The sequence below is a fragment of the Heteronotia binoei genome, chromosome 2 (genome assembly GCF_032191835.1).
Source record: "Heteronotia binoei isolate CCM8104 ecotype False Entrance Well chromosome 2, APGP_CSIRO_Hbin_v1, whole genome shotgun sequence".
In the NCBI taxonomy this organism is placed as follows: domain Eukaryota; kingdom Metazoa; phylum Chordata; class Lepidosauria; order Squamata; family Gekkonidae; genus Heteronotia; species Heteronotia binoei.
In genome coordinates, this window is record NC_083224.1 from 152,178,457 (window position 1) to 152,200,826 (window position 22,370).

The following is a 22,370-nucleotide window of genomic DNA, read 5'->3' on the forward strand; positions in this document are numbered from 1 at the left end:
CTTCAAAGAGAAAAATACTCATCTTACTTTATTCTGAGACTGGGGAATAATGATTGCAAGGAAAAGATGATCAATTGATACCTGCTGCATGCCCCTCTGACAGCCGTGGATAATGTTATGCTCTTAAAATTCAGAATTATGGCAACCGGTGGAGAGAAGATTATATTTGAAGTTGGTATATTGTTTTGCATTTTTTACAGTGATCTAATGCATGCTGGTTTGTTTATTGAGAAGGTTTTACAGGAAATACTTAATGTTGAATGTGTTTATGGCATTCTTGGTGTTAAACTCTTCAGGGGAACAGGATCCAAAGAGCTTTTCTTGATGCCCCAAAGGGCTTGGGCTGGTGGTAGTTTTGGCTTTGCTTCTTTAAACAGTACTAAACTGATTGTGAAAGTCCTGTAAGTCTGGCATAGAAAGGGGAAGGGTATTTTTGCAGCTTGCTGTTTGAGAAATGCAAGCCCAGAATGTAAGCCTGCAATGGTGAGCTTTGGGGATTTAGAAGCTGAGAACAAGGTTGAATTAGGCCTCATCTGATTGCATTCTAAATTTCTGTGATTTGATTTAACACAGGCAAAGACCCTTCAGTGTTACTACCAAGGGGTCACCCATCCCAGCCTGTCTTCTGGATAAACCAGAAGGGTGACCTGGCGTTGTTGTTGCGGTTAGTAAACCAGCCACTGGTTTATATGCCCATCTCCCTGTGGGCATGTCAAGTCCATAGGGAATTCTACCCCCATTTATGATGATCTGAAGAAAAATTCTTATTTTCAGGATGTTAGCTCTGGAAATGTGTATATAGGAAAAGCATTAGGAGCTATTAGATCCTTCCAAAGAATATTGTAGACAGAGAACTGTAGCCAGGTTAGGCACTGAATGAACTAATCTCTGAGAACAGGGTTCCCAACCCCCAGTCTATTGGTTTTAATTTTGCAGCTGTTACTGGAATTTGGGGGGTGGGGCAGTCAGAAGTGGGATCAATAGCAAGTAGATGACTGAGCATGACTAAATATTTCCTCAGCATTGTTAAGATTATCCAGTATATTATCATATAATCTACCGTAAGCTTTGTCATAATGCAAAGCCCAGACTGCAGGGCATCAATGGTCAGTCTATTTTGACTTGCACCAACAAATAGGCATTTACTAGATGGCTATATAGGTTCTTTTTTACTCCAATTTCTTTCCTTTAAAGTTTAAATGTCTTTGATTTTGGAGCCTTTGAGAGAATATGTTTTGATTTATTTATTTTTTACTGGACCAAAAGGAGGATTAGTTTGGCATAGAAATAGTTTGGCATAGAAGTTGTAGTTTGGCATAGAAATAGTTTGGCATAAAAGTTGTACAACTTGACATTCAGGAAAAGCAGTCTGCATTCTTCACCAAGCAGTTGATTAGGACGTAGTCAACAATTACAAAATAGCCTAAAGAATGTTACCACATGAGAAGTTATCTCATGAAAGTCACTAAGTAGGTACTACTTGCTGATTTTATCTTAAGATTTCCGCAAATGCTGTTTGAAAGTGGAAAGTTAAAAAACAAATTGCATCAAGAATGCCAGAAACTTGATTGTATGGGGAAAGTTCTAAGAACAGTTAGGTGCATGGGATTCCATTTCCAAGGTGTGTTTTTGGTCCAAAGTAAAAAAAGCAGCTGGTGGAACACACATCTATTTGTACTGAAATCAACAATTAACATTAATTTTCTATTTAAAATGTGCCTGATACCAAAGGCTTAGGATGGTTGGTAATATTTAATGTTTGCCCTTTGGCAAATATCACCATATTTTATCCTTGTCCTACATGTATCCCTTTCAAGCCTATGTTTCAAAAAACATTTTCAGTCAAAACAGGTTTGAGTTCAGTAGCACTGTAGAGACCAACAAGACTTTCAGGATATAAACATTTGAGAGTCAGACTGAAGCATATACCCTGAAAAATGTTCTTGGTCTGTACTGGATTCAAATCTAGCTCTTCTACTGCAAACCAACATGGCTACCCTCTGAAACAGTTTTCAGTCAAGTGTTCTCATTTCAGGTTAGGCTGAAAGGGCATGACTGACCCAAGGTAACCCACCAGCTTCTTTGACAGAGTGGTGATTCACACCTGGGTCTCCTAGATCCTGATCAAACACCATGCTGGCTCTCATTATCTTCTCCCAGCTTTTGCTTCTGGTTGAGATTGTTTCTCTGTGTGAGATGAAGCATGGCAGTATTACAATGATGGCAAAGGAGAAGGGGGCTGACTAAAGTAGAAAGAAATGCTGGAAAGAAGGAGCGCCTTGAAGTGCTGATTCAAGTCAGTGCCCATCTGTAAGCACCTGTCATGGCTGCCAGTTGTAACAAAGCCTGGGATCACCAGCACTGAATAAGCAATGTATAACATTTTTTAGGGTTATAAAAAACCCTTGTTAAATATTTAAGAAAGTTACAGCATGCCCTCAGATATTATGTGAAGACTCTGTTCAGTTTAAAATCAATATGTGCTCATGGTTATACCAACAAGTCAGTGTGCACTTTTATTTATTTTGCCACAGTTTCATGTGATTAAGTGACTACCTTGTGCTTAGGTCAAGATATACAGAGTTACTATGAAATTCACTGCAGGTGCTACTGCAGGATAGAACACATGCTTAGATCCAATTTATGATTTACAAGGATCAATGTAGTTGGTTCCAGACTGCACAGTCAGTTCCCACCAATTCCTCCCTCCTATTAAAGACCTTCACACCTAATGTTGTCCCTTAGGGCCATCTGGAGTGGCATTTCCAGGGGAAGGCAGGAATGTTCCATTCCACTGGTGGAAAATATATTCTATATATTCAACTCAGTGATCTGCGACTAGTTTTAAGAAGATTTTCTGCTTGATCATTTTATGGGCACTGTAGAGAAACATGGATGTGAGCACCAAACTATTGGGTGGTAACTGTTGTTTTAAAAACTATACACAGTTTAAAATGGCTTGCTTCATTTGATTATTTCTTTTTGAAAGTCCAATCAAGGCTATCAGTTGGGAGGAAAAAATGAAATGCATGAAAGCTAAGCGATATTCTGAAACAGATCAGTCTATTAAAGTGTTCAGATATAACTATAGGATGGGGAGGAGCTATAAAAGGTGTTCTTACTTTGCTCACGCACAATTGTTGAGTCATATCTTTAAAGTTTATGGCCCTTTTAATTTGTTTATACTATGTTTGACAAGCATGGTAACTCTGGATGGCTAAAAGCATGAATCAGTTACTCATAAAAATAGACAGCTTTGTGGACCTTGACAGAGAGCTAATGGTAGTTTTGGCCAAGGTTTGAACAGGGAACCTAAAGGTCTGGGCCTGGGATCTGGACTAGAGAGGTATTTGTGCAGAGTAAATATTGAAGTTCTAGAAGCCTCTTTAGGCACAAAGGAGTATTTGGGCCGGGACTAAAGAGATCTAAGTTCAAACCTCCCATCAGCCATGAAATTCACTGGTGACCTTTTAGCCTAACCTACCTCACAGAGGTTACAGGGAGTGAGAAGCTGGTAGAGAAAGGGTTTGGCATCCTCTTGTCACCTCCTATGCGACCCCCTTCCTACTATTTTGATGGCAGCTCTCATTTGAAAACATGGATCTATCACCATCATGTATAATTCAGTCCTTATTCTTTACATTTTAAAACAAAAATTGGAAACGTGTACTTTTATATTTATATTATGCTTTTCTCCCCAGTGGGGACCAAACACTTGTTCTTCCCTTCTCCATTTTCCCCACAACAATTCTGTGAGGTAGGTTAGGCTGAGAGTGTGTGGCTAGCCTAAGGGAAAATATTAGCTGGCACTTGAAAAAATGTGGTAAGAGTAATTTAAAATCTTAATATTAAACAGTGGGTTGGAGTTTCTTTTACTTTCTAGACTTTTATCAGTTTTTGTTGCTGTTATTTGCGTCAGCACTTCCCCCCTCTTTTTAAAGGGCTGATCCCTGGGATTTGAGAATCTAGAGCTATTGGGGTAAATCCTACCCCATCCTACCATTCCACTGAGCAAACTTTATTGATTAATTAAAATATTTATACCTCACTCTTCCTTTTGGGTCAGTCTGAAGCCTTCTTCCAGTCTAACGCACCTCCCTCACAATTAAGTGGATCTTCTATTGGGGGATGATCTCCCTTAAGTTGGAGGGAGGCTACTTAGAGAAAGGTTGGATCCAGCACATTGCTGTGTAAACACTCTCACGTTGTGACGTAAGTGGCATTGGTTAGGGAACAGGGCTGTACTCTACTGAAGAGTCTCTGAAATTGTGGCTCAGTGCATAAATCATGGTGCATTTCCCAGGTTCTTCAAACCCTGTTGTCTGCCACATCTGGGCTCAATATGTATGTCAGGTCCATAGTTCAGTGGAAGTGCTGTATATTTTGCAAGCAGAATGTCCCATATTTGTGCTGGGACACAAAGAACAGGGCGACCTCTGGGAAAGCAGGCAGTTTTGACTTACATAAAACTTGGTAGGTTCTCTGGGAAGTGGCCTGCAGCCCCCCAGTTGTTTCCCTAACCCAGAGGTATTGAACCCATTTGTTATGAGGAACAAATCTGACATAAATGAGACCTTGTCGAGCCAGGCTGTGTTGGGCCGGACCATGTGTGTACCTATTTAAGATTAGGTAGCAGAAATACAAACTATATAAAAGACATAGACAAACACAAAGGGTTTTTAAAAACCCTCAAAACATGCTTAAAACATTAGCACTCATTGGTCTTAAAGGTACTTTCTTTGTATCCATCCCATGTGATCCAGCAAACTGGGCAAAGGAAGCTCTGGCTCTTTCCTTCCTTCCCCAGGAAATGAAGAGGGGGAGGAACCTTAGCCAATGGAAGGAAGAAAAGCTTGGCTCAGTAGCTCTGCTGTGTGATTGAGAGAGCCTCCCAAAGCAAACTATCCCTCCTCCTCTTCCTCCCCAAGGGAGTAATGGAGAAAATAGAAGTTTCACTGTGTAGTTTCTGTGCGATTGTGCAAGCCTGGCAAAGCAAGCTGTGCTGCAGAAGGTAGCAAAAGAGAGGGAGAAGGAAGCAGATGACAGCCAGTTGCTTGGCGGCCTGATTGGAGCCTTCCAGGGGCCCGATTTGGCCCCCGGGCTGCATGTTTGACACCTCTGCCCAAACCCCTGTACTGCCCAGCTTCCTTATTGCATGATTATACAGTGTTGAGTTGTTACGTGGATCATTTCCTACATCAGGGATCTCACACAAAGAGCATCCCTTATAAGTGAAGAACTAGAAAATGAATTCTGGGATAAAAAGGGATCATTTGAGTGTGTTGTATACTCCGTGCCTAGCACGATTAATCTTTTAGGGAAGGAAAGATGGAAGGGAGACATTTAACCAGCAAGTAATTTTATCATCCTAACCAAGGTACAGAATAAAGAGCAGGGAGCAGAATAATGATAGTAGAAGACACTGAGATTTAACAGTTCAATGACAACACTACAGCAATAATTTACACGTGGCACACCAACAAAATCCATCCACTTTGCACAATCCTGGTGTACTGCTTTAAATTAAATGCCCAATTAAAGTTACTGTTGAATCCAATTGTGTTCTCCCCCTTTAGCTAGTCCAGAGAAATCAACCTGAACAGAAGTGGCCGCCCTGAGCCTGTCAGGGGAGGGGGGGATATAAATATGATAAAATGAAATGTTAAAAAAGAGATAGCTGATGGGTTGCCCAACAGTGTTCCCTCTAAGCTGAGTTAGTGTGAGCTAGCTCACAGTTTTTTAGCATCCAGCTCACACATTTTTGTCTTAGCTTAAGAGGGATGGCCCCAGAGTAAACTCATTTATGTAGCAGCCAAATCACTCGCTCATGGCTTTAATGCCAGTAGCTCACAAAGACTCCACAGCTTAGAGGGAGTACTGTTGCCCAAAAAGGGATCCAAAGATGCGATTAGAGAAGTAGGAAAGGATTTTTGCAATTAAAAAGGGGAAGAGTCACTAGCAATGTTCCCTCTAAGCTGTGGAGTCTTGTAAGCAAAAACTCTACTTTGTGAGCTACCGGCATTAAAGTTGTGAGCTACTCCATAAATTAGTTTGCTCTAGGGCCATTTTTCCTGAGCTGAGACAAAAATGTGTGAGCTGGAGGCTAAAAAATTGTGAGCTAGCTCACACTAACCCAGTTTAGAGGGAACACTGGTCCCTAGCCATGTGAGGATGCTATAATGAAGGCTTGTTGTCATGATAGCCAAACAGATAAGCGGAGAAAGTTGCTAAGAGAAGGGGATCAGCTAGAGCAACATGAGGGTTAATTCAGAAAGGAAAGCAGACTAGGAGAGGGGCCCCATGTGATCCCCTTCTGTGTCTTGACTATGAACATCCCATTGTTTTATGGTCCAGTGGTTTTAGAACCAGCTACCAGATTTCAGCAATGGAAGAAGGCTCAGGAGCAGAACCAATTAAAAAATAGACCTGAATTTACCTCTGCATGATTTGAGGATCACTGCTGATGGCCAAGTTTTGTGCAGAATTAGTATTGACACTGAGCCAAAAGTGCAGGATTGGCTGTCCATGGATGGTGCTTAGCTTCACCTTTTACATTTGAGATCCTATTTGTGAAAGGGTCAGGAACTGGGCTGTAATAGGACAGTTCGAACTTTTTAATTTTAAAGAAAGAGTACTAGGATGATGTAATGGAGACTGGGAGATGGGTCTGATAGAAGATGATTAAATAAGCAGGAATGGAAGGGGTGATTTAGACCAGCTGATAAATCGCCAGGGATGGTTTGATGCTCTTGCTGAGTTTATGATTGAATTACCAAGGAAGTCTGCATTGTGAAGGAGATTCAGGGAGCTTTTGTTATCATCCTGCAAACCTGCGTGACAGCAGGCATGAGGAGCTCTGGAAGGTTAAAACAGCCTTGATTAATTTTCCCCTGGAGTACTTCCTTTTGAAAGCAATGCCTTAATGAAATGCATGCCTTAATGAAAAGATCCTACCTTGATATCAGAATGGGTAGAATCCTCCATGCCTCTGGCTTCAAAAGGCCTCAGGATCGTGAGGTACAAAAAGACTTAGGTGTTTTGGGGGTGGGGGGGGGAGGAGGGTGCTTTAGGGGAGAAATAAACTCCATGAACTTTCTCTAGAAACATAATATGCTTGATTCTCCAAACTAAAAGGAAATTGTGATTGGTACCCTTACCACTCTAGTTGTTTTTAAAATGATTCTTGTATTAAGATTCTCTTACGTTTAATTGGGTAATTAACTATTCAGCTGCAAGCAGTACAGCTGAATAAAAAGCATTGCAATCAGCTGGCACATGAACAAGATATCATTCAATTAATTTCTGTACTGCTGTCACTGTGAACCATTTGCTCTGCATGTACCTATGGTTATCTTCATTTATTATAATGCTTCAGTTCTTTGTTATTTGTTCACAAATGATTCTGTTTCTAAGTAGACTTCAGTATATCATTTGCTTTACGTTTTAATGTATATATCTTTCCACTCAACTCCCTTATTTTTTGTTTCCAGAAAAGTGAAAGTCAAGCTATGTCTACCAACTTAAAGTACCTTTCCTTGGGGATATTGGTCTTCCAGACAACAAGTTTGGTCTTAACTATGCGTTATTCTCGGACGCTGAAAGAGGAAGGACCCCGTTATTTGTCTTCAACAGCAGTAGTTATTGCTGAGCTTATGAAGATTATGGCCTGCGTTTTGTTGGTTTACAAAGACAGCAGTAGGTGTCTGATTCCCTCCCCCTTCCCCCATAACCTTAGCAAAGGTTAATATTTTTGTCAGTATACTACATTGTATTTTGGATGCAGCATGAACACTAAGTCAGGATCAGAAGAAGGGATCTGTGATGGTGGGAGGGAAATGCCTAGCATAGAGCCTTACACTTTGATTTAGCTGCACAGATTCCCACTGCTGGAGAGACAAGCCCCTTATATAATTGCAGAGCCTTTTCTCTTCAGCAGTAAGAACTGAATGTAGCTGTTCTTTCAGTGGTAGAACACAATCTGTCCATTATTAGAGCTTTGTATCCTTACACAGGGCTTTTTTTTCGTAGAGAAAGCCCAGCAGGAACTCATTTGCATATTAAGTCCTGCCCCCTGATGTCACCATTGTTTTGCGCAGGACTTTTTTGTAGAAAAAGCCCAGCAGGAACTCATTTGCATATTAGGCCACATCCCCTAACACCAAGCCAGCCGGAACTGCGTTCCTGTGCATTCCTGCTAAAAAAAAAAAAAAGCCCTATTCTTACCGCATAGGAATGCCCATCTGCTTTGCTATCTAAAACTATCTTGATTTGAACACTGACTTAATTCCCATATAATTTTTACTGAGAAGCTGCAAGTTGCAAACAAAGTTTTCAACCCCCCCCCAAAAAACCTACTACTTGTTCTAACTTGTCAGTTTAGAAATCTTAAAGGATTTTATAATTCTTTTTCTTTGATAGAGTGCAATTTAAGAGCATTCAACAGAGTGCTGCATGATGAAATCCTTAACAAACCAATGGAGACCCTTAAGCTTGCTATTCCATCAGGGATTTATACACTACAAAATAACCTCCTGTATGTCGCATTGTCAAATCTAGATGCAGCCACTTACCAGGTACTGTGCTCTCCAGTTTTGTTTTGTTTTTTAAAATCTACAGACCAATAAGATGGTCTAGTAATCTTGAGCTTTGTCTTTGCAGGTCACGTATCAGCTGAAAATACTTACCACTGCATTGTTCTCTGTTTCCATGCTCAGTAAAAAATTAGGGATGTATCAGTGGCTTTCATTAGTGATTCTGATGACTGGAGTTGCATTTGTACAGGTAAATATTTAATATATACAAAGATCCTTCTGAATATGAATAATGAAGGTTTCATTCATTTTATTAATGGGTGGTAGGTTTTTATGATGTGCCCAGGCTAGCCTTGTCTTGGCCTAAACCAATCTCATCAGATCTCAGAAGCTAAGCAGGGTTGGGCCTGGTAAGTATTTGGATGGGAGATCACCAAGGAAGTCTAGGGTTGCTATGCAGAGGCAAGCAATGGCAAACCGCCTCTGAATGTCTCTTGGCTCAAAACGGTTTTTTTGCCATCAATCACAACTGACTTACAGTGATCCTATAGGTTTTTAAGACAAGAGAAGCTCAGTGGTTGTTTGCCATTTCCTGCCTCTGCATAAGGACCCTGGTATTTCTTAGCAGTCTGCCATCCAAATACTAACTTGGGCTAACCCTGCTTAGCTTCCAAGATCTGAAAAGATTGGGCTAGCCTGGTCAGGGCTGAAAATCCTATGGGGTCATCATAAGTTAGCTGTGACTTGATGGCAAAAAAAAAAAATCATGGAAAAATAAATAGTTTTCAAGCTCAAATGCCTCCCATGGTTTTTGTGGCACTCCTGCATATTTGGCATAGTACTCTTGTGTTCTAGAGGCTTTGGGAGAGCCACCAAACATCTAGACCCTCACTGTTATGGTATAGCCTAAAGCAGTGGTTCTCAGCCTTTTTGGTATGGTCCAGATTTATTTTGTATGGTGACCCATCCAGGGCTGGCCCGAAGTTTTTTGGTTCCTTGGGCAAGCTATGATCTTGTGTTAGAGAATTTTGCACGCAGCAGAAGACACTGAAGAAGAGGGACAGGCAAACACAGGAATTAAGAGACAAGAGAGATAACTGTATTCAATACTAGAATATATTACCAGGATAGTATCCAATATTCAGAGTTGTTGCCGGGCTAAGGTCATACACAGTAATCAGTACACACTTCAGTAGATAACAGTGTACACCAGTAAGTATACACAGCACAATCCAAGCACAGTAGCATAGGATCCAACACCAGCAGTGTTCTTTGCCACCCAGACAGTGAGTCTCACAGTACCCACAATCCTTACAGGCAGACAGAACAAGCTCACTGAGCTTCCCTAAATACACATATCAATCATGCAAGCTCACCAGAGGTTGCATCAGCTCTGTGAGTCAGCACAAAGCCTAATTTCAGGTGAGGTCATTCCACCTTACCTCAGTAACAGGTAACAGCTGGACCATGATGCAGCATGACTCAGCATGACATTGCAGAAACAACATTTACTATTACTAAGATGGAGTCAGTCAGCCATTTTAGGACTGAGTTCCAACATTCTCCTCTTAATAGTTCTGTTCGTTTCTCAATCCGAGCCTTTTACAGTGCTCATTATGCTTTTCCATCGTCTGGGGTTTAGTAAACATATCTGCTGTATTGTGGCCAGTATCACAATACCTTATGTTTATCAACCCTTCCGTGATACATGATCTGACATTCTGGTACCGTATGTCAGTGTATCTATTCCTTGTCTTTACTCCTTCTGCTTTTGCAATCTCAATCACAGCTTGATTGTCTTCCAGAATTTCAACAGGTTTCTCTGACTCTATTTGCAGGTCCTTTAGTAGCTGTCTAAACCATTCTACTTCAGTACATGTGGTAGAAAGCGCGCAGAACTCTGCTTTTGTGTCTTCCAGCATACTAATACCTCTCCCAAATAAATGAAAAGACCTGTTGTTGACTTTCTGGTTTCACAATCACTTGCAAAACTTGCATCTGTATACACTTTCAGTGCTAGCTCCCCCCTTGGTTCGATATAAAGACACCAGTCAGCAGTGTTCTTTAAATATCTCAACACTCTCTTAGCAGCAATCCAGTGATTCTGCTTAGGGTTCTGGGTAGCTCTTGCCAACAGATTACAGGCTACTGATATAGCTCAGACTACCAATTAACGACCTGTACATTTCAACATTACATGGTGGGCTATCAGTAACATCATTTACAAAGCCAGTCACCATAGGGGTTGAAACAGTTTTGCAATCAGTCATCTTGTACTTGTTCAACAAATCTATGATTTTAGGTTTTTGTGACAGTTTAAAACCTTGTGTAGTTTTTGCAATATCTACACCCACATAGGTTTGTACAGTACCAAGATTTCTCAGTTTAAACTTCTTACTTAAGGCTGAAACAATATCATCTGTTTGTTTCTTTGTCTTCGTTAGAATCCCCAAGTCATCCACAAAAGTAAGAACAATACATCTTGTTTTACCACTTCCCTTGGTGAACACACATGGATCAGCAATGCTCTGGGTAAACCCTAGCTGTTTAAGTGTACCCACTAGGCATTTTGACCATTGATGACCACTTTGCTTTAGACCATACAAGCTCTTATTAAGCAACCAGTATCCCTTTCCAGTACCAGGAATACCTTCTGGTCTCTTTAAATAAATTTGGTGCTCCAAATTAGCATTTAGGTATGCCACACAGACATCCAAATGGGTAAAATGGAGTTGTTCTCTAGCTGCCACAGTTAAGGCAGTGAGGAGTGAACTGCTCTTTAACGTTGGAGCAAACATTTCATCATAAGTCTCATTAGTCTGTCTGCAGCCTTGTGCTACAAGCCTCGCCTTATACTTTTTTCCCCCAGACTGATCTGTTTTCACCTTGTATACCCATCTAGTGCCTATGGGTTTTACACCAGCAGGTACAGTATCAGTCTCAACATAAACATTTAAACGTTTCAGGGAAGAAAGTTCATCGTCCATAGCAGCCCTCCAGTTACACTTCTCTTCCTTGGACAAAGAGAAAATGTCAGTATATTTCTCAGGCTCATGTATAGCAGACATCACAGGACTAAATCTCTCAGGAGCTCTTCTTTCATGTGAAGATCTTCTCAATGCAGGCTCATCAGTTGGCACATTCCTCCTGGATAATTCCTCATTGGTAGGCTTCATATCCGTCTCCTCCTCGTCAGGCATCTCTTCTTTTGGGGTTAACTCAGCCGCCTCTCCCTCCTCTGGATTGCTAGGCATCGAGCTGACTTGTAACCGGACTCCTTGGTCACCCTCAGGACAGAACGCTGGCGATTGTGTGCAACGCTTCCAACCTTCTGATCTCTCCAGAAACGTGGCTGAAGCACTAATCACCACCTCACGGCTGTCGAGCGTGCCAAAACGATAACAGCTCCCATTTCTCTCATACCCAAGAAACCTCATACGTCTAGCCTTCAGTTGGCCTTTACGTCTGAGCTGTTGAGGAATATGAACAAAAGCTGTAACTCCAAATACATGCAAATTTGCCAAGTTAGTTACCTTGTCATGCCATAGGCTTGCTGGTATTTTACCAGTAGATGAACACCAAACTCTGTTCAGGTTGTAGTTGGCACAGCACATAGCCTCTGCCCAAAATCTCCAGGGCATATCTGCATCACGTAACATACACTGGCACATGTCTTGCACTGTACAGCCCCTTCTTTCACAAAAAGCATTGTGGGTTGGTCTGTATGGAGCAGTCAATTGGTGCTCAATTCCAAGCTCTGCAAATAAACTTTGAAAACGTTTATTAACAAATTCCAAGCCTCTGTCAGAAATTATGCAGGCAGGCACATTTCCAGTTTTTCTCTTAACAAACCTTAGCCAATTCTGCACATTTTGAAAGGTTTCTGTTTTAGCTTTCAACAGGTAAACAAAACCATACCTTGAGGAGTGACCTTCTATGCTTAATACATACTTGGCCCCGCCTACTGACTCCTTAAAGGGCCCTATCAGATCTAAGAACACTAGGTCAAGAGGTTTTTTACTAGTAAATTTATTTGGAATACGCACAGGAGCTCTAGTAGACTTTACCAATTTGCAGATTTCACAGTCAAGAAATTCCTTGCATGGTTTAAGACTAATGCCTTCTGCCTGTTCCACAGTCTTCTTTAGAGCAGGAAAACCAGCATGCCCTAATTTCCTGTATAAAAGATGACAGCAATTATCATGCACTGGTTTATTTACACAGACGTTATTACACGTTTGTACCTTGGTATGCAAGAAGTATAATCTTCCTTCAGCATAGCCTTTACACACACACTGTCCGTGGTCCTCAGCTCACAGCACGAGGTGTCAAATTGCAGTTTGAAACCTTCCCTGCACAGAGCAGACACACACAGCAGATTCATCTTAAGTGAAGGAACAAAACCCATATGAAGCTCTTTCCTTAGGTTTGGCAGGAACACTTTCCCTCTGCCAAAAACAGTTGCTCTAACTCCATCTGCCAAAATAACAGACTGGTTATCAACAGGTGTGTAAGAAGTAAACAAACTCCTCTCTCTACAGAGCTTCTCCGACGCACCACTGTCAATTAAGAATGATTGAGTGTGGTTAGTTGACTTACCAGTTGCAACAAGATGCACACTGCCACTTTTATCGGCAGCTGAACTCTTTTCAGACCGTCTCTCTTTTCCTTTCTGGCCTTGACAGTTCCTAAACAAATGTTTAGTTGACCCACACCGGAAACATTTTTTCCTTACAGCCATTACATTACCGGTTTGACAGTCAGGATCCTCCTTAACAGTAAATCCACTGCCCCTCCGGCTTACAGACAGGCTTTCTCTCCGCACGTAGAGAGGAATTGGACTGTCTCTTGCCAAATTCATCAAGAAGCCGTCCCGTTAACGACGTTCATGGTCAACCCTGTCTCAGGCAAACCCTCCAGGCTCGTTATCACAGCGTCATATGATGCATCTAGGGAACTTAAAAGTATGCACACCTCCTGTGATTCAGAAAACATTTGGTTATGCTCTCTTAGTTCTAGAAGCATTCTACGCATAGCCTCAATATGAGATAACATATCTGCACCAGCTGCCAACCTGGTATGCAGGAGCTTTCTCACCAGACGTATCTGAGAGCCGACCGTTCCTCGGATGTAAATTTGCTTCAAAGCATTCCAACAGCCATTAGCCGTCTCCAGTCCTGCTATATGCACCAGCTAGGAGTCATCTAGAGAAAGACCTATTAAAGACAAAGCCTTAACATCCTTTTTACGCAAAAGGTCTATAGCCTTTCTGTCCTCAGCAGCTGCCACCAGCCCACATAAAAGAGCAGCCACCACCTCCCACAGCTCTTGGTGCTTTAATAACAGACTGATCTTCTGGGACCACGTGGCATAGTTAGTCCCGTTCAGCTTAGTAATGCTGAGCCCAGAGGAGGAAACAACATTTGCAGCTTCCATCTCTGCTACTTATCACTGAACACCTGGGCAACTTGGCAGTCTGCCTCCGTCTCTTCCAAAACACTGTGTCGCCTCCTCTGTCTTCAGAACAGCACCACCTCTGGAAACACTGGGAGCTCTGGGCCCATAACCAATGTTAGAGAATTTTGCACGCAGCAGAAGATACTGAAGAAGAGGGACAGGCAAACACAGGAATTAAGAGACAAGAGAGATAACTGTATTCAATACTAGAATATATTACCAGGATAGTATCCAATATTCAGAGTCGTTGCCAGGCCAAGGTCATACACAGTAATCAGTACACACTTCAGTAGATAACAGTATACACCAGTAAGTATACACAGCACGATCCAAGCACAGTAGCAGTGTTCGCTGCCACCCAGACAGTGAGTCTCACAGTACCCACAATCCTTACAGGCAGACAGAGCAAGCTCACTGAGCTTCCCTAAATACACATATCAATCATGCAAGCTCACCAGAGGCTGCATCAGCTCTGTGAGTCAGCACAAAGCCTAATTTCAGGTGAGGTCGTTCCACCTTACCTCAGTAACAGGTAACAGCTGGACCATGATGCAGCATGACTCAGCATGACATTGCAGAAACAACATTTACTATTACTAAGATGGAGTCAGTCAGCCATTTTAGGACTGAGTTCCAATACCTTGGCAGTGGCACCCATCTGTTCCAGGATTTCATTTTCCATAGTGCCCAACTAGGTATTCTTGAAAAGCCAAAAAATATCACACAAGGAATACAACGACACCCATTATGAATCCCAAGCAAGTGGGAGTTTATATTAATTTATATTTATAATTTGGATTTATTGATCACCCAATCCCTGAGTGCACAGGGCTCTGGGCAATGAACAAACAATAAAATAGAATACATCATACACATTATTAAAAATAATTATAATACATTGATATATTCTTAAAAACAATACACAGATGGTGTTAATGAATCAATCTTTAATCAATTCCAGACTCTGCTGCTGCCTCAGGAACAGGATAAGGAGGAGGCAGAGAGAGAAGGAAAGAGAGGAGAGTGTCATCTTTGGTTATCTCCTTCTCTGCTTCTAGCTGGGCCAGAGCTGGAGGTTGAGGAGGTGCACGAGGGAAGGGGGGGTGCTGGGTTGAGGAGATAAGCGAAGGTGACAGTGAAAATGTTGGTGTCAAGGAGCTCAGCGTAGTATATCACCCACAGCCAGTTAGAGGGCAGTGAGGTACTGCAGGGCAGGTGGTTGGGTTGCTGAAAGAGCACCACCAAGACCAAGCCTACACAGGCACACGCCTCCTTCTGTCTTCCTCTGTTTTTCTCTTGACATACTGAACAGCTCCCATGTACTCTCCAACCTTCCTCTCCCAGTCAGCTACTACCAGTTACTAGTTGCTGGCAGCTCCCTCCCCCCCTTGTCATGAAAAAGGAGGGGGAGATGAGAATGCGAGAAGGATCCAAAGGGCAGGGGCTGCCATTAGGGAGGGCTGGACTGCGATACACTTTCAGAGGCTTTGCAACTCACTTTTATGTCCCAGTCCACAGGTTGGGAAGCACTGACCTAGAACATATGCAGTAGCCTTATCTTGCAAGAGATGGTAGTGACTGTTAAACTGGAAAGTTTTTACACCTTTACTGGTATCCTGATGGAGGAACCAGTGAAAGCTTTTGGGATCCTCTAGTGTTTTCAGAGGCATAGTGGGAAAATTAAACATTGAAAAATAAGTTCATTTCTAGAGAACATATTTGCCTGGCCCTGACCTAGCTGTCTCATCAGCTCTTTGAAGCTAAGCAGGGTCAACTCTGGTTAGTACTTGAAAGGGAGACCACCAAGGAAATCCGGGGTTGCTATGCAGAGGCAAGCAATGGGAAACTACCTCTGAACATCTCTTGCATTGAAAATCCTACAAAGTCACCATAAGTTGGCTGTGACTTGATGGCTCTTTCCACCATCATATTTGCTTGGCTTGTATACATTAGTAGTTTATGTCCTTTGTTTTTTTCTAAATGTTAGTGAGAAAGTTTTTCATTTGTGATTCTTGATAGCTGATTTTAAAGTGCATCATAACCTAATTTTTCAAGCTATTAGGTGTTTTCTTAATTGCTGAAAAATATTTTTAAAACTGTGCCAATGTCTTGTAATGCCAACTGTACGTCTCAAATATCTCAGGTTATGGTCCAGCAGACTTTGGACACTGTTGAGTTGGTATTTCCTTTGTTTTCATTTTCAGACATTTTAAATCTGGGAAATATTCTCAATTTTGCTTTGCCGCGTTATTTATTTACTTTATGCATAGTCTGCCTATAGAGACTCAAGGGAGATTGCACAGTGTAAACCAATGCAGTCAACAGAATGGGACATCTAGTCAGCTAAGGACAGACTCAAATATTATTTGAAACATAGCAACCTCTCGTTCTCCCCACCTTGCCCCACCGCAATGTCTTGTAAACCTTACCTCATATTCTGACATCATTACTTTGAATAGTTTTCTACCAGCATTCCATATCATTGGCTGGCAGAGAGATGTAAAGCATAGTGATGTCAGGGCGTGAGGTAAATGGTGCTAGTTAGTATGGAGGAAGAACTTTGCAGTGGGATGCTGGTTTTGCTAATGGCTTCCTATTTCTTGTAATAGTCTTCTCTAAGTTGAAATGTAATGCAAGGACTCATTTCAATCAGTTAAGCTGATTAGATAGCTGTGGCTGTGATGTGAATCAGTCAAAGGATGTGGGAGACCTTAACACTTTCTCAAAATGTTGATTTTAGAACCCACATCTGATATATAATGGTAAAACAGCAGAATTAGTAAAAATTAATTAGGGAAAAAATAAATACCATGTGAGAGGCAGTTTTCCCTGGATTCCTCTTCAGTATATTGGCAGCAGAGAAAAGGAGACTTTGTCAGCCATTAATTATCTCAGCAGATGCACAGAATGTCTGCAGCAGAATTCATTGGAATGTCCTTGTAAGGGACTTTTGCCATATATTTAAGTTCCTAGATACGTTTACCCCTTGAATGCACATATGATACAAGTTGCCCATTTTGTAACTAATGGTTTTAGATTTGCCCCTTCCTGCTGCTTTCCAGCATTCACCAGAGATGTCCTATTTTGCTGCTCCTTTTTGATGTTACAGTGACATTCTTACCTCTGCTACATAATGCATTAAACTAATAGGCCAAAATTTAAGCTGTCTCTACATGCCAATGATGTCTGCTTGCTTCTGTCTCTATGTCTGTTGGACTTTGGGCCATTAGGAACAAGTTTTTCAATTGGATATATCCATGAAAATGGATAAATGCAAATATTTACACCTTATCATAGATGTGAAATGTGAGATGGTGTTAAACTCAATTTGGATATTTTAGTGGCACAAACAGTCCTAGCCAAGCGATGTCTGAAGTAACACATTCTCTAAAAATGAAATGCCATGCTACAAATTAAGTTTGGCTAATTGGCTTTAAGGTGATTGACCAAATATTCCATTCTATTCAGTAACACTGTATGGATTAAAAGGAGATACTTGTAAGTTTGCTTGTTTCTTTTAGTGGCCAACTGAATCACAAGTGGGAGCCACGAAAGAACTTTCAGCAGGATCCCAGTTTGTGGGTCTTTTGGCAGTCCTTATTGCCTGCTTCTCGAGTGGATTTGCTGGAGTTTATTTTGAGAAAATCTTGAAGGAAACAAAACAGTCAGTATGGATTAGGAATATTCAGTTGGGTAAGTCTTACTTGGAGAAAAACTGAACAGAGATTTATTAATTTAGAAAAATCATATGCTGTCTCTCAAGATATCTGCTCAACACAGCTCGCTAAGTAAATAACAATACAATAAAAATATAAATTAATCACCATAAATTAATTGAAATCAAAGACCATAGATTTATATCCTGCCGTTCTCTTTGAATCAGAGTCTCAGAACAGCTTACAATCTCCTTTATCTCCTTCCCCCACAACAGACACCCTGTGAGGTGGGTGGGGCTGAGAGAGCTTTCAAGGACAACTCCTACAAGAGCTATGGCTAACTCAAGGCCATTCCAGCAGCTGCAAGTGGAGGAGTGGGGAATGAAACCTGGTTCTCCCAGATAAGAGTCCACACACTTAACCACTACAGCACACTGGCTCACCTCCCAGCATCCTAAATCTTTAAAATAGAACTTGTGCTAGAAGCAGATCATAAGATCTGCTATCAGCAACATAATGTAATCAGAGTACTCCTGCTTTTACATGCAATCATATTGTTACAGAAGCAAATGCTATGTTTGCCATGAACTTTTAGTAACAGGAACTCCAACAATTTACATCCTGTTCAGGATATAATTGCCATTCACTCTCTGTTGGTGCATCAACTTGTTTTGTTTGATTTGTGATAGCATTAAATGAGTGCTAGGCTGTATGGCCAGAATACAGAATATTGTGCAACAGATTCCATGCACCCAAGAGAACTTTTTTGCCATGATTTTCTCAAAAGCCCCCATTCCATATTTTGGTACAAACTCACTACCTGAGGCTGGATTTTCTCCCAGCCTTACCTGGGCCACAGCGGGTGGCCATGACTATGCCCTTTAGGGTGCCAGCTGCTCCTGTGGCTGCCCCAATGGCACTGGCAATCACTGAGCTGGGCAATTCATAGTTCCTATATTTCATTGAGCAGGTCCTTTTAAGGAGCTGCCAGCGGCAGTTGCAGCTGGGCCGAAACAGCCAGGCTGTCAGGCAAACAGCAAACAGCTGTCATGGAAAGGTGTTGGGAATGCACTTGATTAAGCCTGGCCTATATAAGAGGTTCAGTGGCAGGACATGCAGGAGGTTCCAGGTCTTCTCCAGGATGTGGAGGAGAGATTTGGGGATATAGCAGAAGGAACAAGATATGGTTAACCCCCCATCCCACTTCCCTCTCTTATCTGAGGCCTCTGCCTGCCCCAGAATCTCAACTGGAACCATAGAGGGAGAGACTGAGCAGACCCCATACTCACTTTGAAACTTAAAAGTAGTTTGTAATTTGGTTCAGGTTGTCTTGGTCCTGCATAAAGTACCACTTTGAAGCTCATTCAGTTCCAACAGAGCTGTATTAAACTGTAGTTTACTTTAAAATTTAAACTTTAGTTTGCATTTCACAATTATATATCATACGCCCCATGTATTGTAAGAACGGCATAAGAAGAACCGTGCTAAATCAGGCCAAAGGCCCATCTAGTTCTGCTTCATTTTCCTGATAGTGGTGAGCCAGGCGTTCTTGGCAGGCTTATAAGCAGGGCATAGAGGCCAAAACGATCCTTTATTGTTATTACCTAGCAACCAGTATTCAGAAGTGTACTGACTGAACATGGAGGTTCCATTTAGCTGTCATGGCTAATAACCATTGGTGAACTGCCATCAGTAACTTTATGAACTTGTCTATGGCATTGTGTTCCCTGATGCTTTGTTTTTGAAAGCTTTAAAGATTTTCTTTGATGTATAGAAATGCAAGGAAAGAAAACACGGCAAATTACAGGTTTATAGATGCTATTTTTTTTTAAGACAAAGCTTTATTTCCACAAAATGTCCAGCATGTCAGTCAGCATACAGCATTAGATGACAATTCCTGTGTATATATACTATATAGACAAACAATATTTTAGGGACTTTTTGCTTAAGTGTGATTAATTTTTGTTCACAGTATGTTATAATGTGTATGATAATACACTATCAAAGTTCAGTATTTTCAGTGTTATGCTGTTATGTTGCTAGCCCTGTTGTGACTGTATGACTATTTCTGTACAGATAACGTACTTTGTTTTCTGCCAAATTTGTGTTTTCAATTTTTACCTTTAATTTTTGCCTTCTGCTCAAATTGCCGAAAGCAAGACACATGTGCAAAGATAGCACAGAATGTAATAGTTTGCAGCTCCCTCACTTTACTATTGAGCGTACTCACATTTTGCTGGAAGGAAACTAAGCTCATTTATACTTTAAAATTTCATTTACTGTTCCAAATAACTATGCTAAATAGTACGATTAAAACAGTAAAATAAGTTTAGGCTTGATAAGAAAGATGTTATTTTTAAAGAGAAAAAAGAAGGCATTACTACCAGCACATCTTATACTAGATATCTATTTTAAAAAGCTGTTCTGCAGCTCTTGGGTTAATGCAGAACTTTGCAGCTTCATTAGAAGGCCTCGTTTAAATGCATTTATTCTATTTCTGGAAAAAAAAGACATGGCAATGTAGTAAACATTTTAAAAGGTCATACAATAGAACAGCAAGAATAGCAAAAGCCAGTTACAAAGATTATAGCATAGGAAAATAGAAATATGCCTAAATGCTAGTATATTTCTAAGTGCTAGCATTGAGGTGGCCTGGTTAACTTCTCAGGGCAGTTGGGGAGTGGAGAGATGTCACTGCAGAGAAGATTGTGCCCTGGATCCCATGAGATTTGATTTTATGCAGAGGAGAAACCTAAAGGTAAGCCTCTCCATAGGGCAGCACTCTAGTGTATTGGTTAGAGGATTAGAACTATAGCTGGAGAGACCCGCATTCAAATCTCTGCTTGTCATGAACTTCACTGGATGACCTTGAACCAGTCACACCCTCTCAGTCTAACCTACCTCACAACGATGTTCTCAGGATAAAAATGGGGGAAAGAGAACTAGTATGCTGCCCTGGAGAAATGATGGAATTAAAAAAATGTGATGGATGGATCTTGAAGAATGGAGATGTTCATAAGCAAGGAGATATTCCGTTCTCTTTTGATATGCTGAGTGTATGACTTTTATCTGCCTGGTGTCTCCTCCAAGGAGCCCAGAACAGTGTTTGTGGTTCTCCCCTTTTCCTTTTTACCCTCATAACAGCCCTGGTGGCTAGAAAAGAGTGAACTACATGGCTGAGCAGGGATTTGAACGTGGTGATCCTCTTGAATATTAGCCCAGCTGACTGTTACAGCACACTGAGTTTCCAGTCATAACAAGTACCTGAACAAGGTGTAGAAAGAAATAGTCAGCTCATATCGCTAGCATGGTTCTGTAGCGGCATCCTAAGCAGAGTTACACTCTTTTAAGTCAATTGAAACCAACAGAAGAGTATCTCCTTAGGATATTCCTGTGTGGTTGACCCTTATGTTCCTGTGATCAACCCCTGTAGTTAACAGGCTGTTGCATTCTGTCTAGCAGACCATTTTCAAGGATAGGCAGGCACAGAGCTCCTTACAGTAACAGATTATAGGAGGCACCTGGCCTGTGTGTCCACATGTATCTGAATGGAGAAGAAATTTCATCTTTCACTGTACATTTCATTGCCTGTCTTGTGTTTTAGGATTTTTTGGCAGCATATTTGGCTTAATGGGTGTGTATATTTATGACGGAGAACCAGTATCGAAGAATGGTTTTTTCCAAGGTTATAACAACCTCACCTGGATAGTTGTAGTTCTGCAGGTAATGTATCCCCCTCCCCCCAAAAAATCAGCCATGTTTGTTTTGACAGGAAATAAGAGTGCCAATATTTTCTGAGAAGTGAAGCTACTGTGAGTTAAAATTAAGACTAAAGGGATATTTTTGGCACTTCATTGTCCCACATATTGGTATTAAAATAGACTCTTAAATGTTCTATGAAGCACTGCATGAAGTCATTGTCTTGAATGTAAAAAATAAACCAAATATTTCTGTTTTGATGTTTGAATGCATAGCTGCTCGATAGTGTCTTCTGAATAATTATGCTTGAAGTTAGGGGAGCCAATGTAATTTAATGACTGCAAGTGTAAGTCCCGAGTCTAAATGCAAAGGTCACTTGAGGCATGAACTCATCAAGTGATCTTAGATTAACCACTAATTGTAAGAATTAGGGACGTGTGTTTGGCTAAATCTAAGCTGAAAAAATACCTGGAAAATACCTTATTGCTATTTTGCGGGTATTGATTTAGCCAGATAGTGATTTTGGATATTGTTTATCCAAAAGGACTAAACCCCAGAAATCCCCAAAGCAGTTGTTAGTATGAACTCATGGCAAATTCACCCAGAAGGCATATAAAGGGACTGTGAGCTCTTTAAACATCTTCAGAGTTCTCCAAGCCATGGAGTCACATGACTTGGAGAAGGTATTTAAATGCTTTTTTTCCTCCATTGAAATCGATAGAGTATGGAGGGACCTTCTTTGGGGGCTCATAGAATTGGACCCCTGGTCTAATCTTTTTTTAAACTTGAGGAGCTTTTTGAGGCGAGATACTAGCAGCTAAGCTGCAAGTTTGGTGCCTCTACCTCAACGTCCCCCCCCAGTACCTCCGAATCAATTATTCATTATACCCTATAGGGACCATTGACTATAATGGTCCCAATAGGGTATAATGGAGCCAAAAAAATTCAGGTTTCCCAAATATTTCCCAAATCTGAATACAATACCAGTATTGGAATTTGGGAATATCAGGGAATACTGATTTTTTTT

General features: G+C 41.1%; 1 protein-coding gene across 4 annotated transcripts in view; it reads left to right on the top strand.

Annotated features, from left to right (window-relative positions):
• SLC35A3 (solute carrier family 35 member A3) overlaps positions 1–22,370 on the top strand; it is a 38,599-nt gene that overhangs the window by 12,093 nt on the left and 4,136 nt on the right. For 3 of the 4 annotated variants that reach the window (XM_060232255.1, XM_060232254.1, XM_060232256.1), the window contains exons 2-6: positions 7,491–7,695; positions 8,419–8,573; positions 8,659–8,781; positions 17,510–17,681; positions 21,249–21,367. In XM_060232255.1, the coding sequence (XP_060088238.1) occupies positions 7,509–7,695; positions 8,419–8,573; positions 8,659–8,781; positions 17,510–17,681; positions 21,249–21,367 (756 nt within the window). In that variant the 5' untranslated portion in view covers positions 7,491–7,508. Of the gene's footprint in view, positions 1–45; positions 172–7,490; positions 7,696–8,418; positions 8,574–8,658; positions 8,782–17,509; positions 17,682–21,248; positions 21,368–22,370 lie in introns of those variants that run through there. The other variant, XM_060232253.1, reaches the window with a different exon arrangement.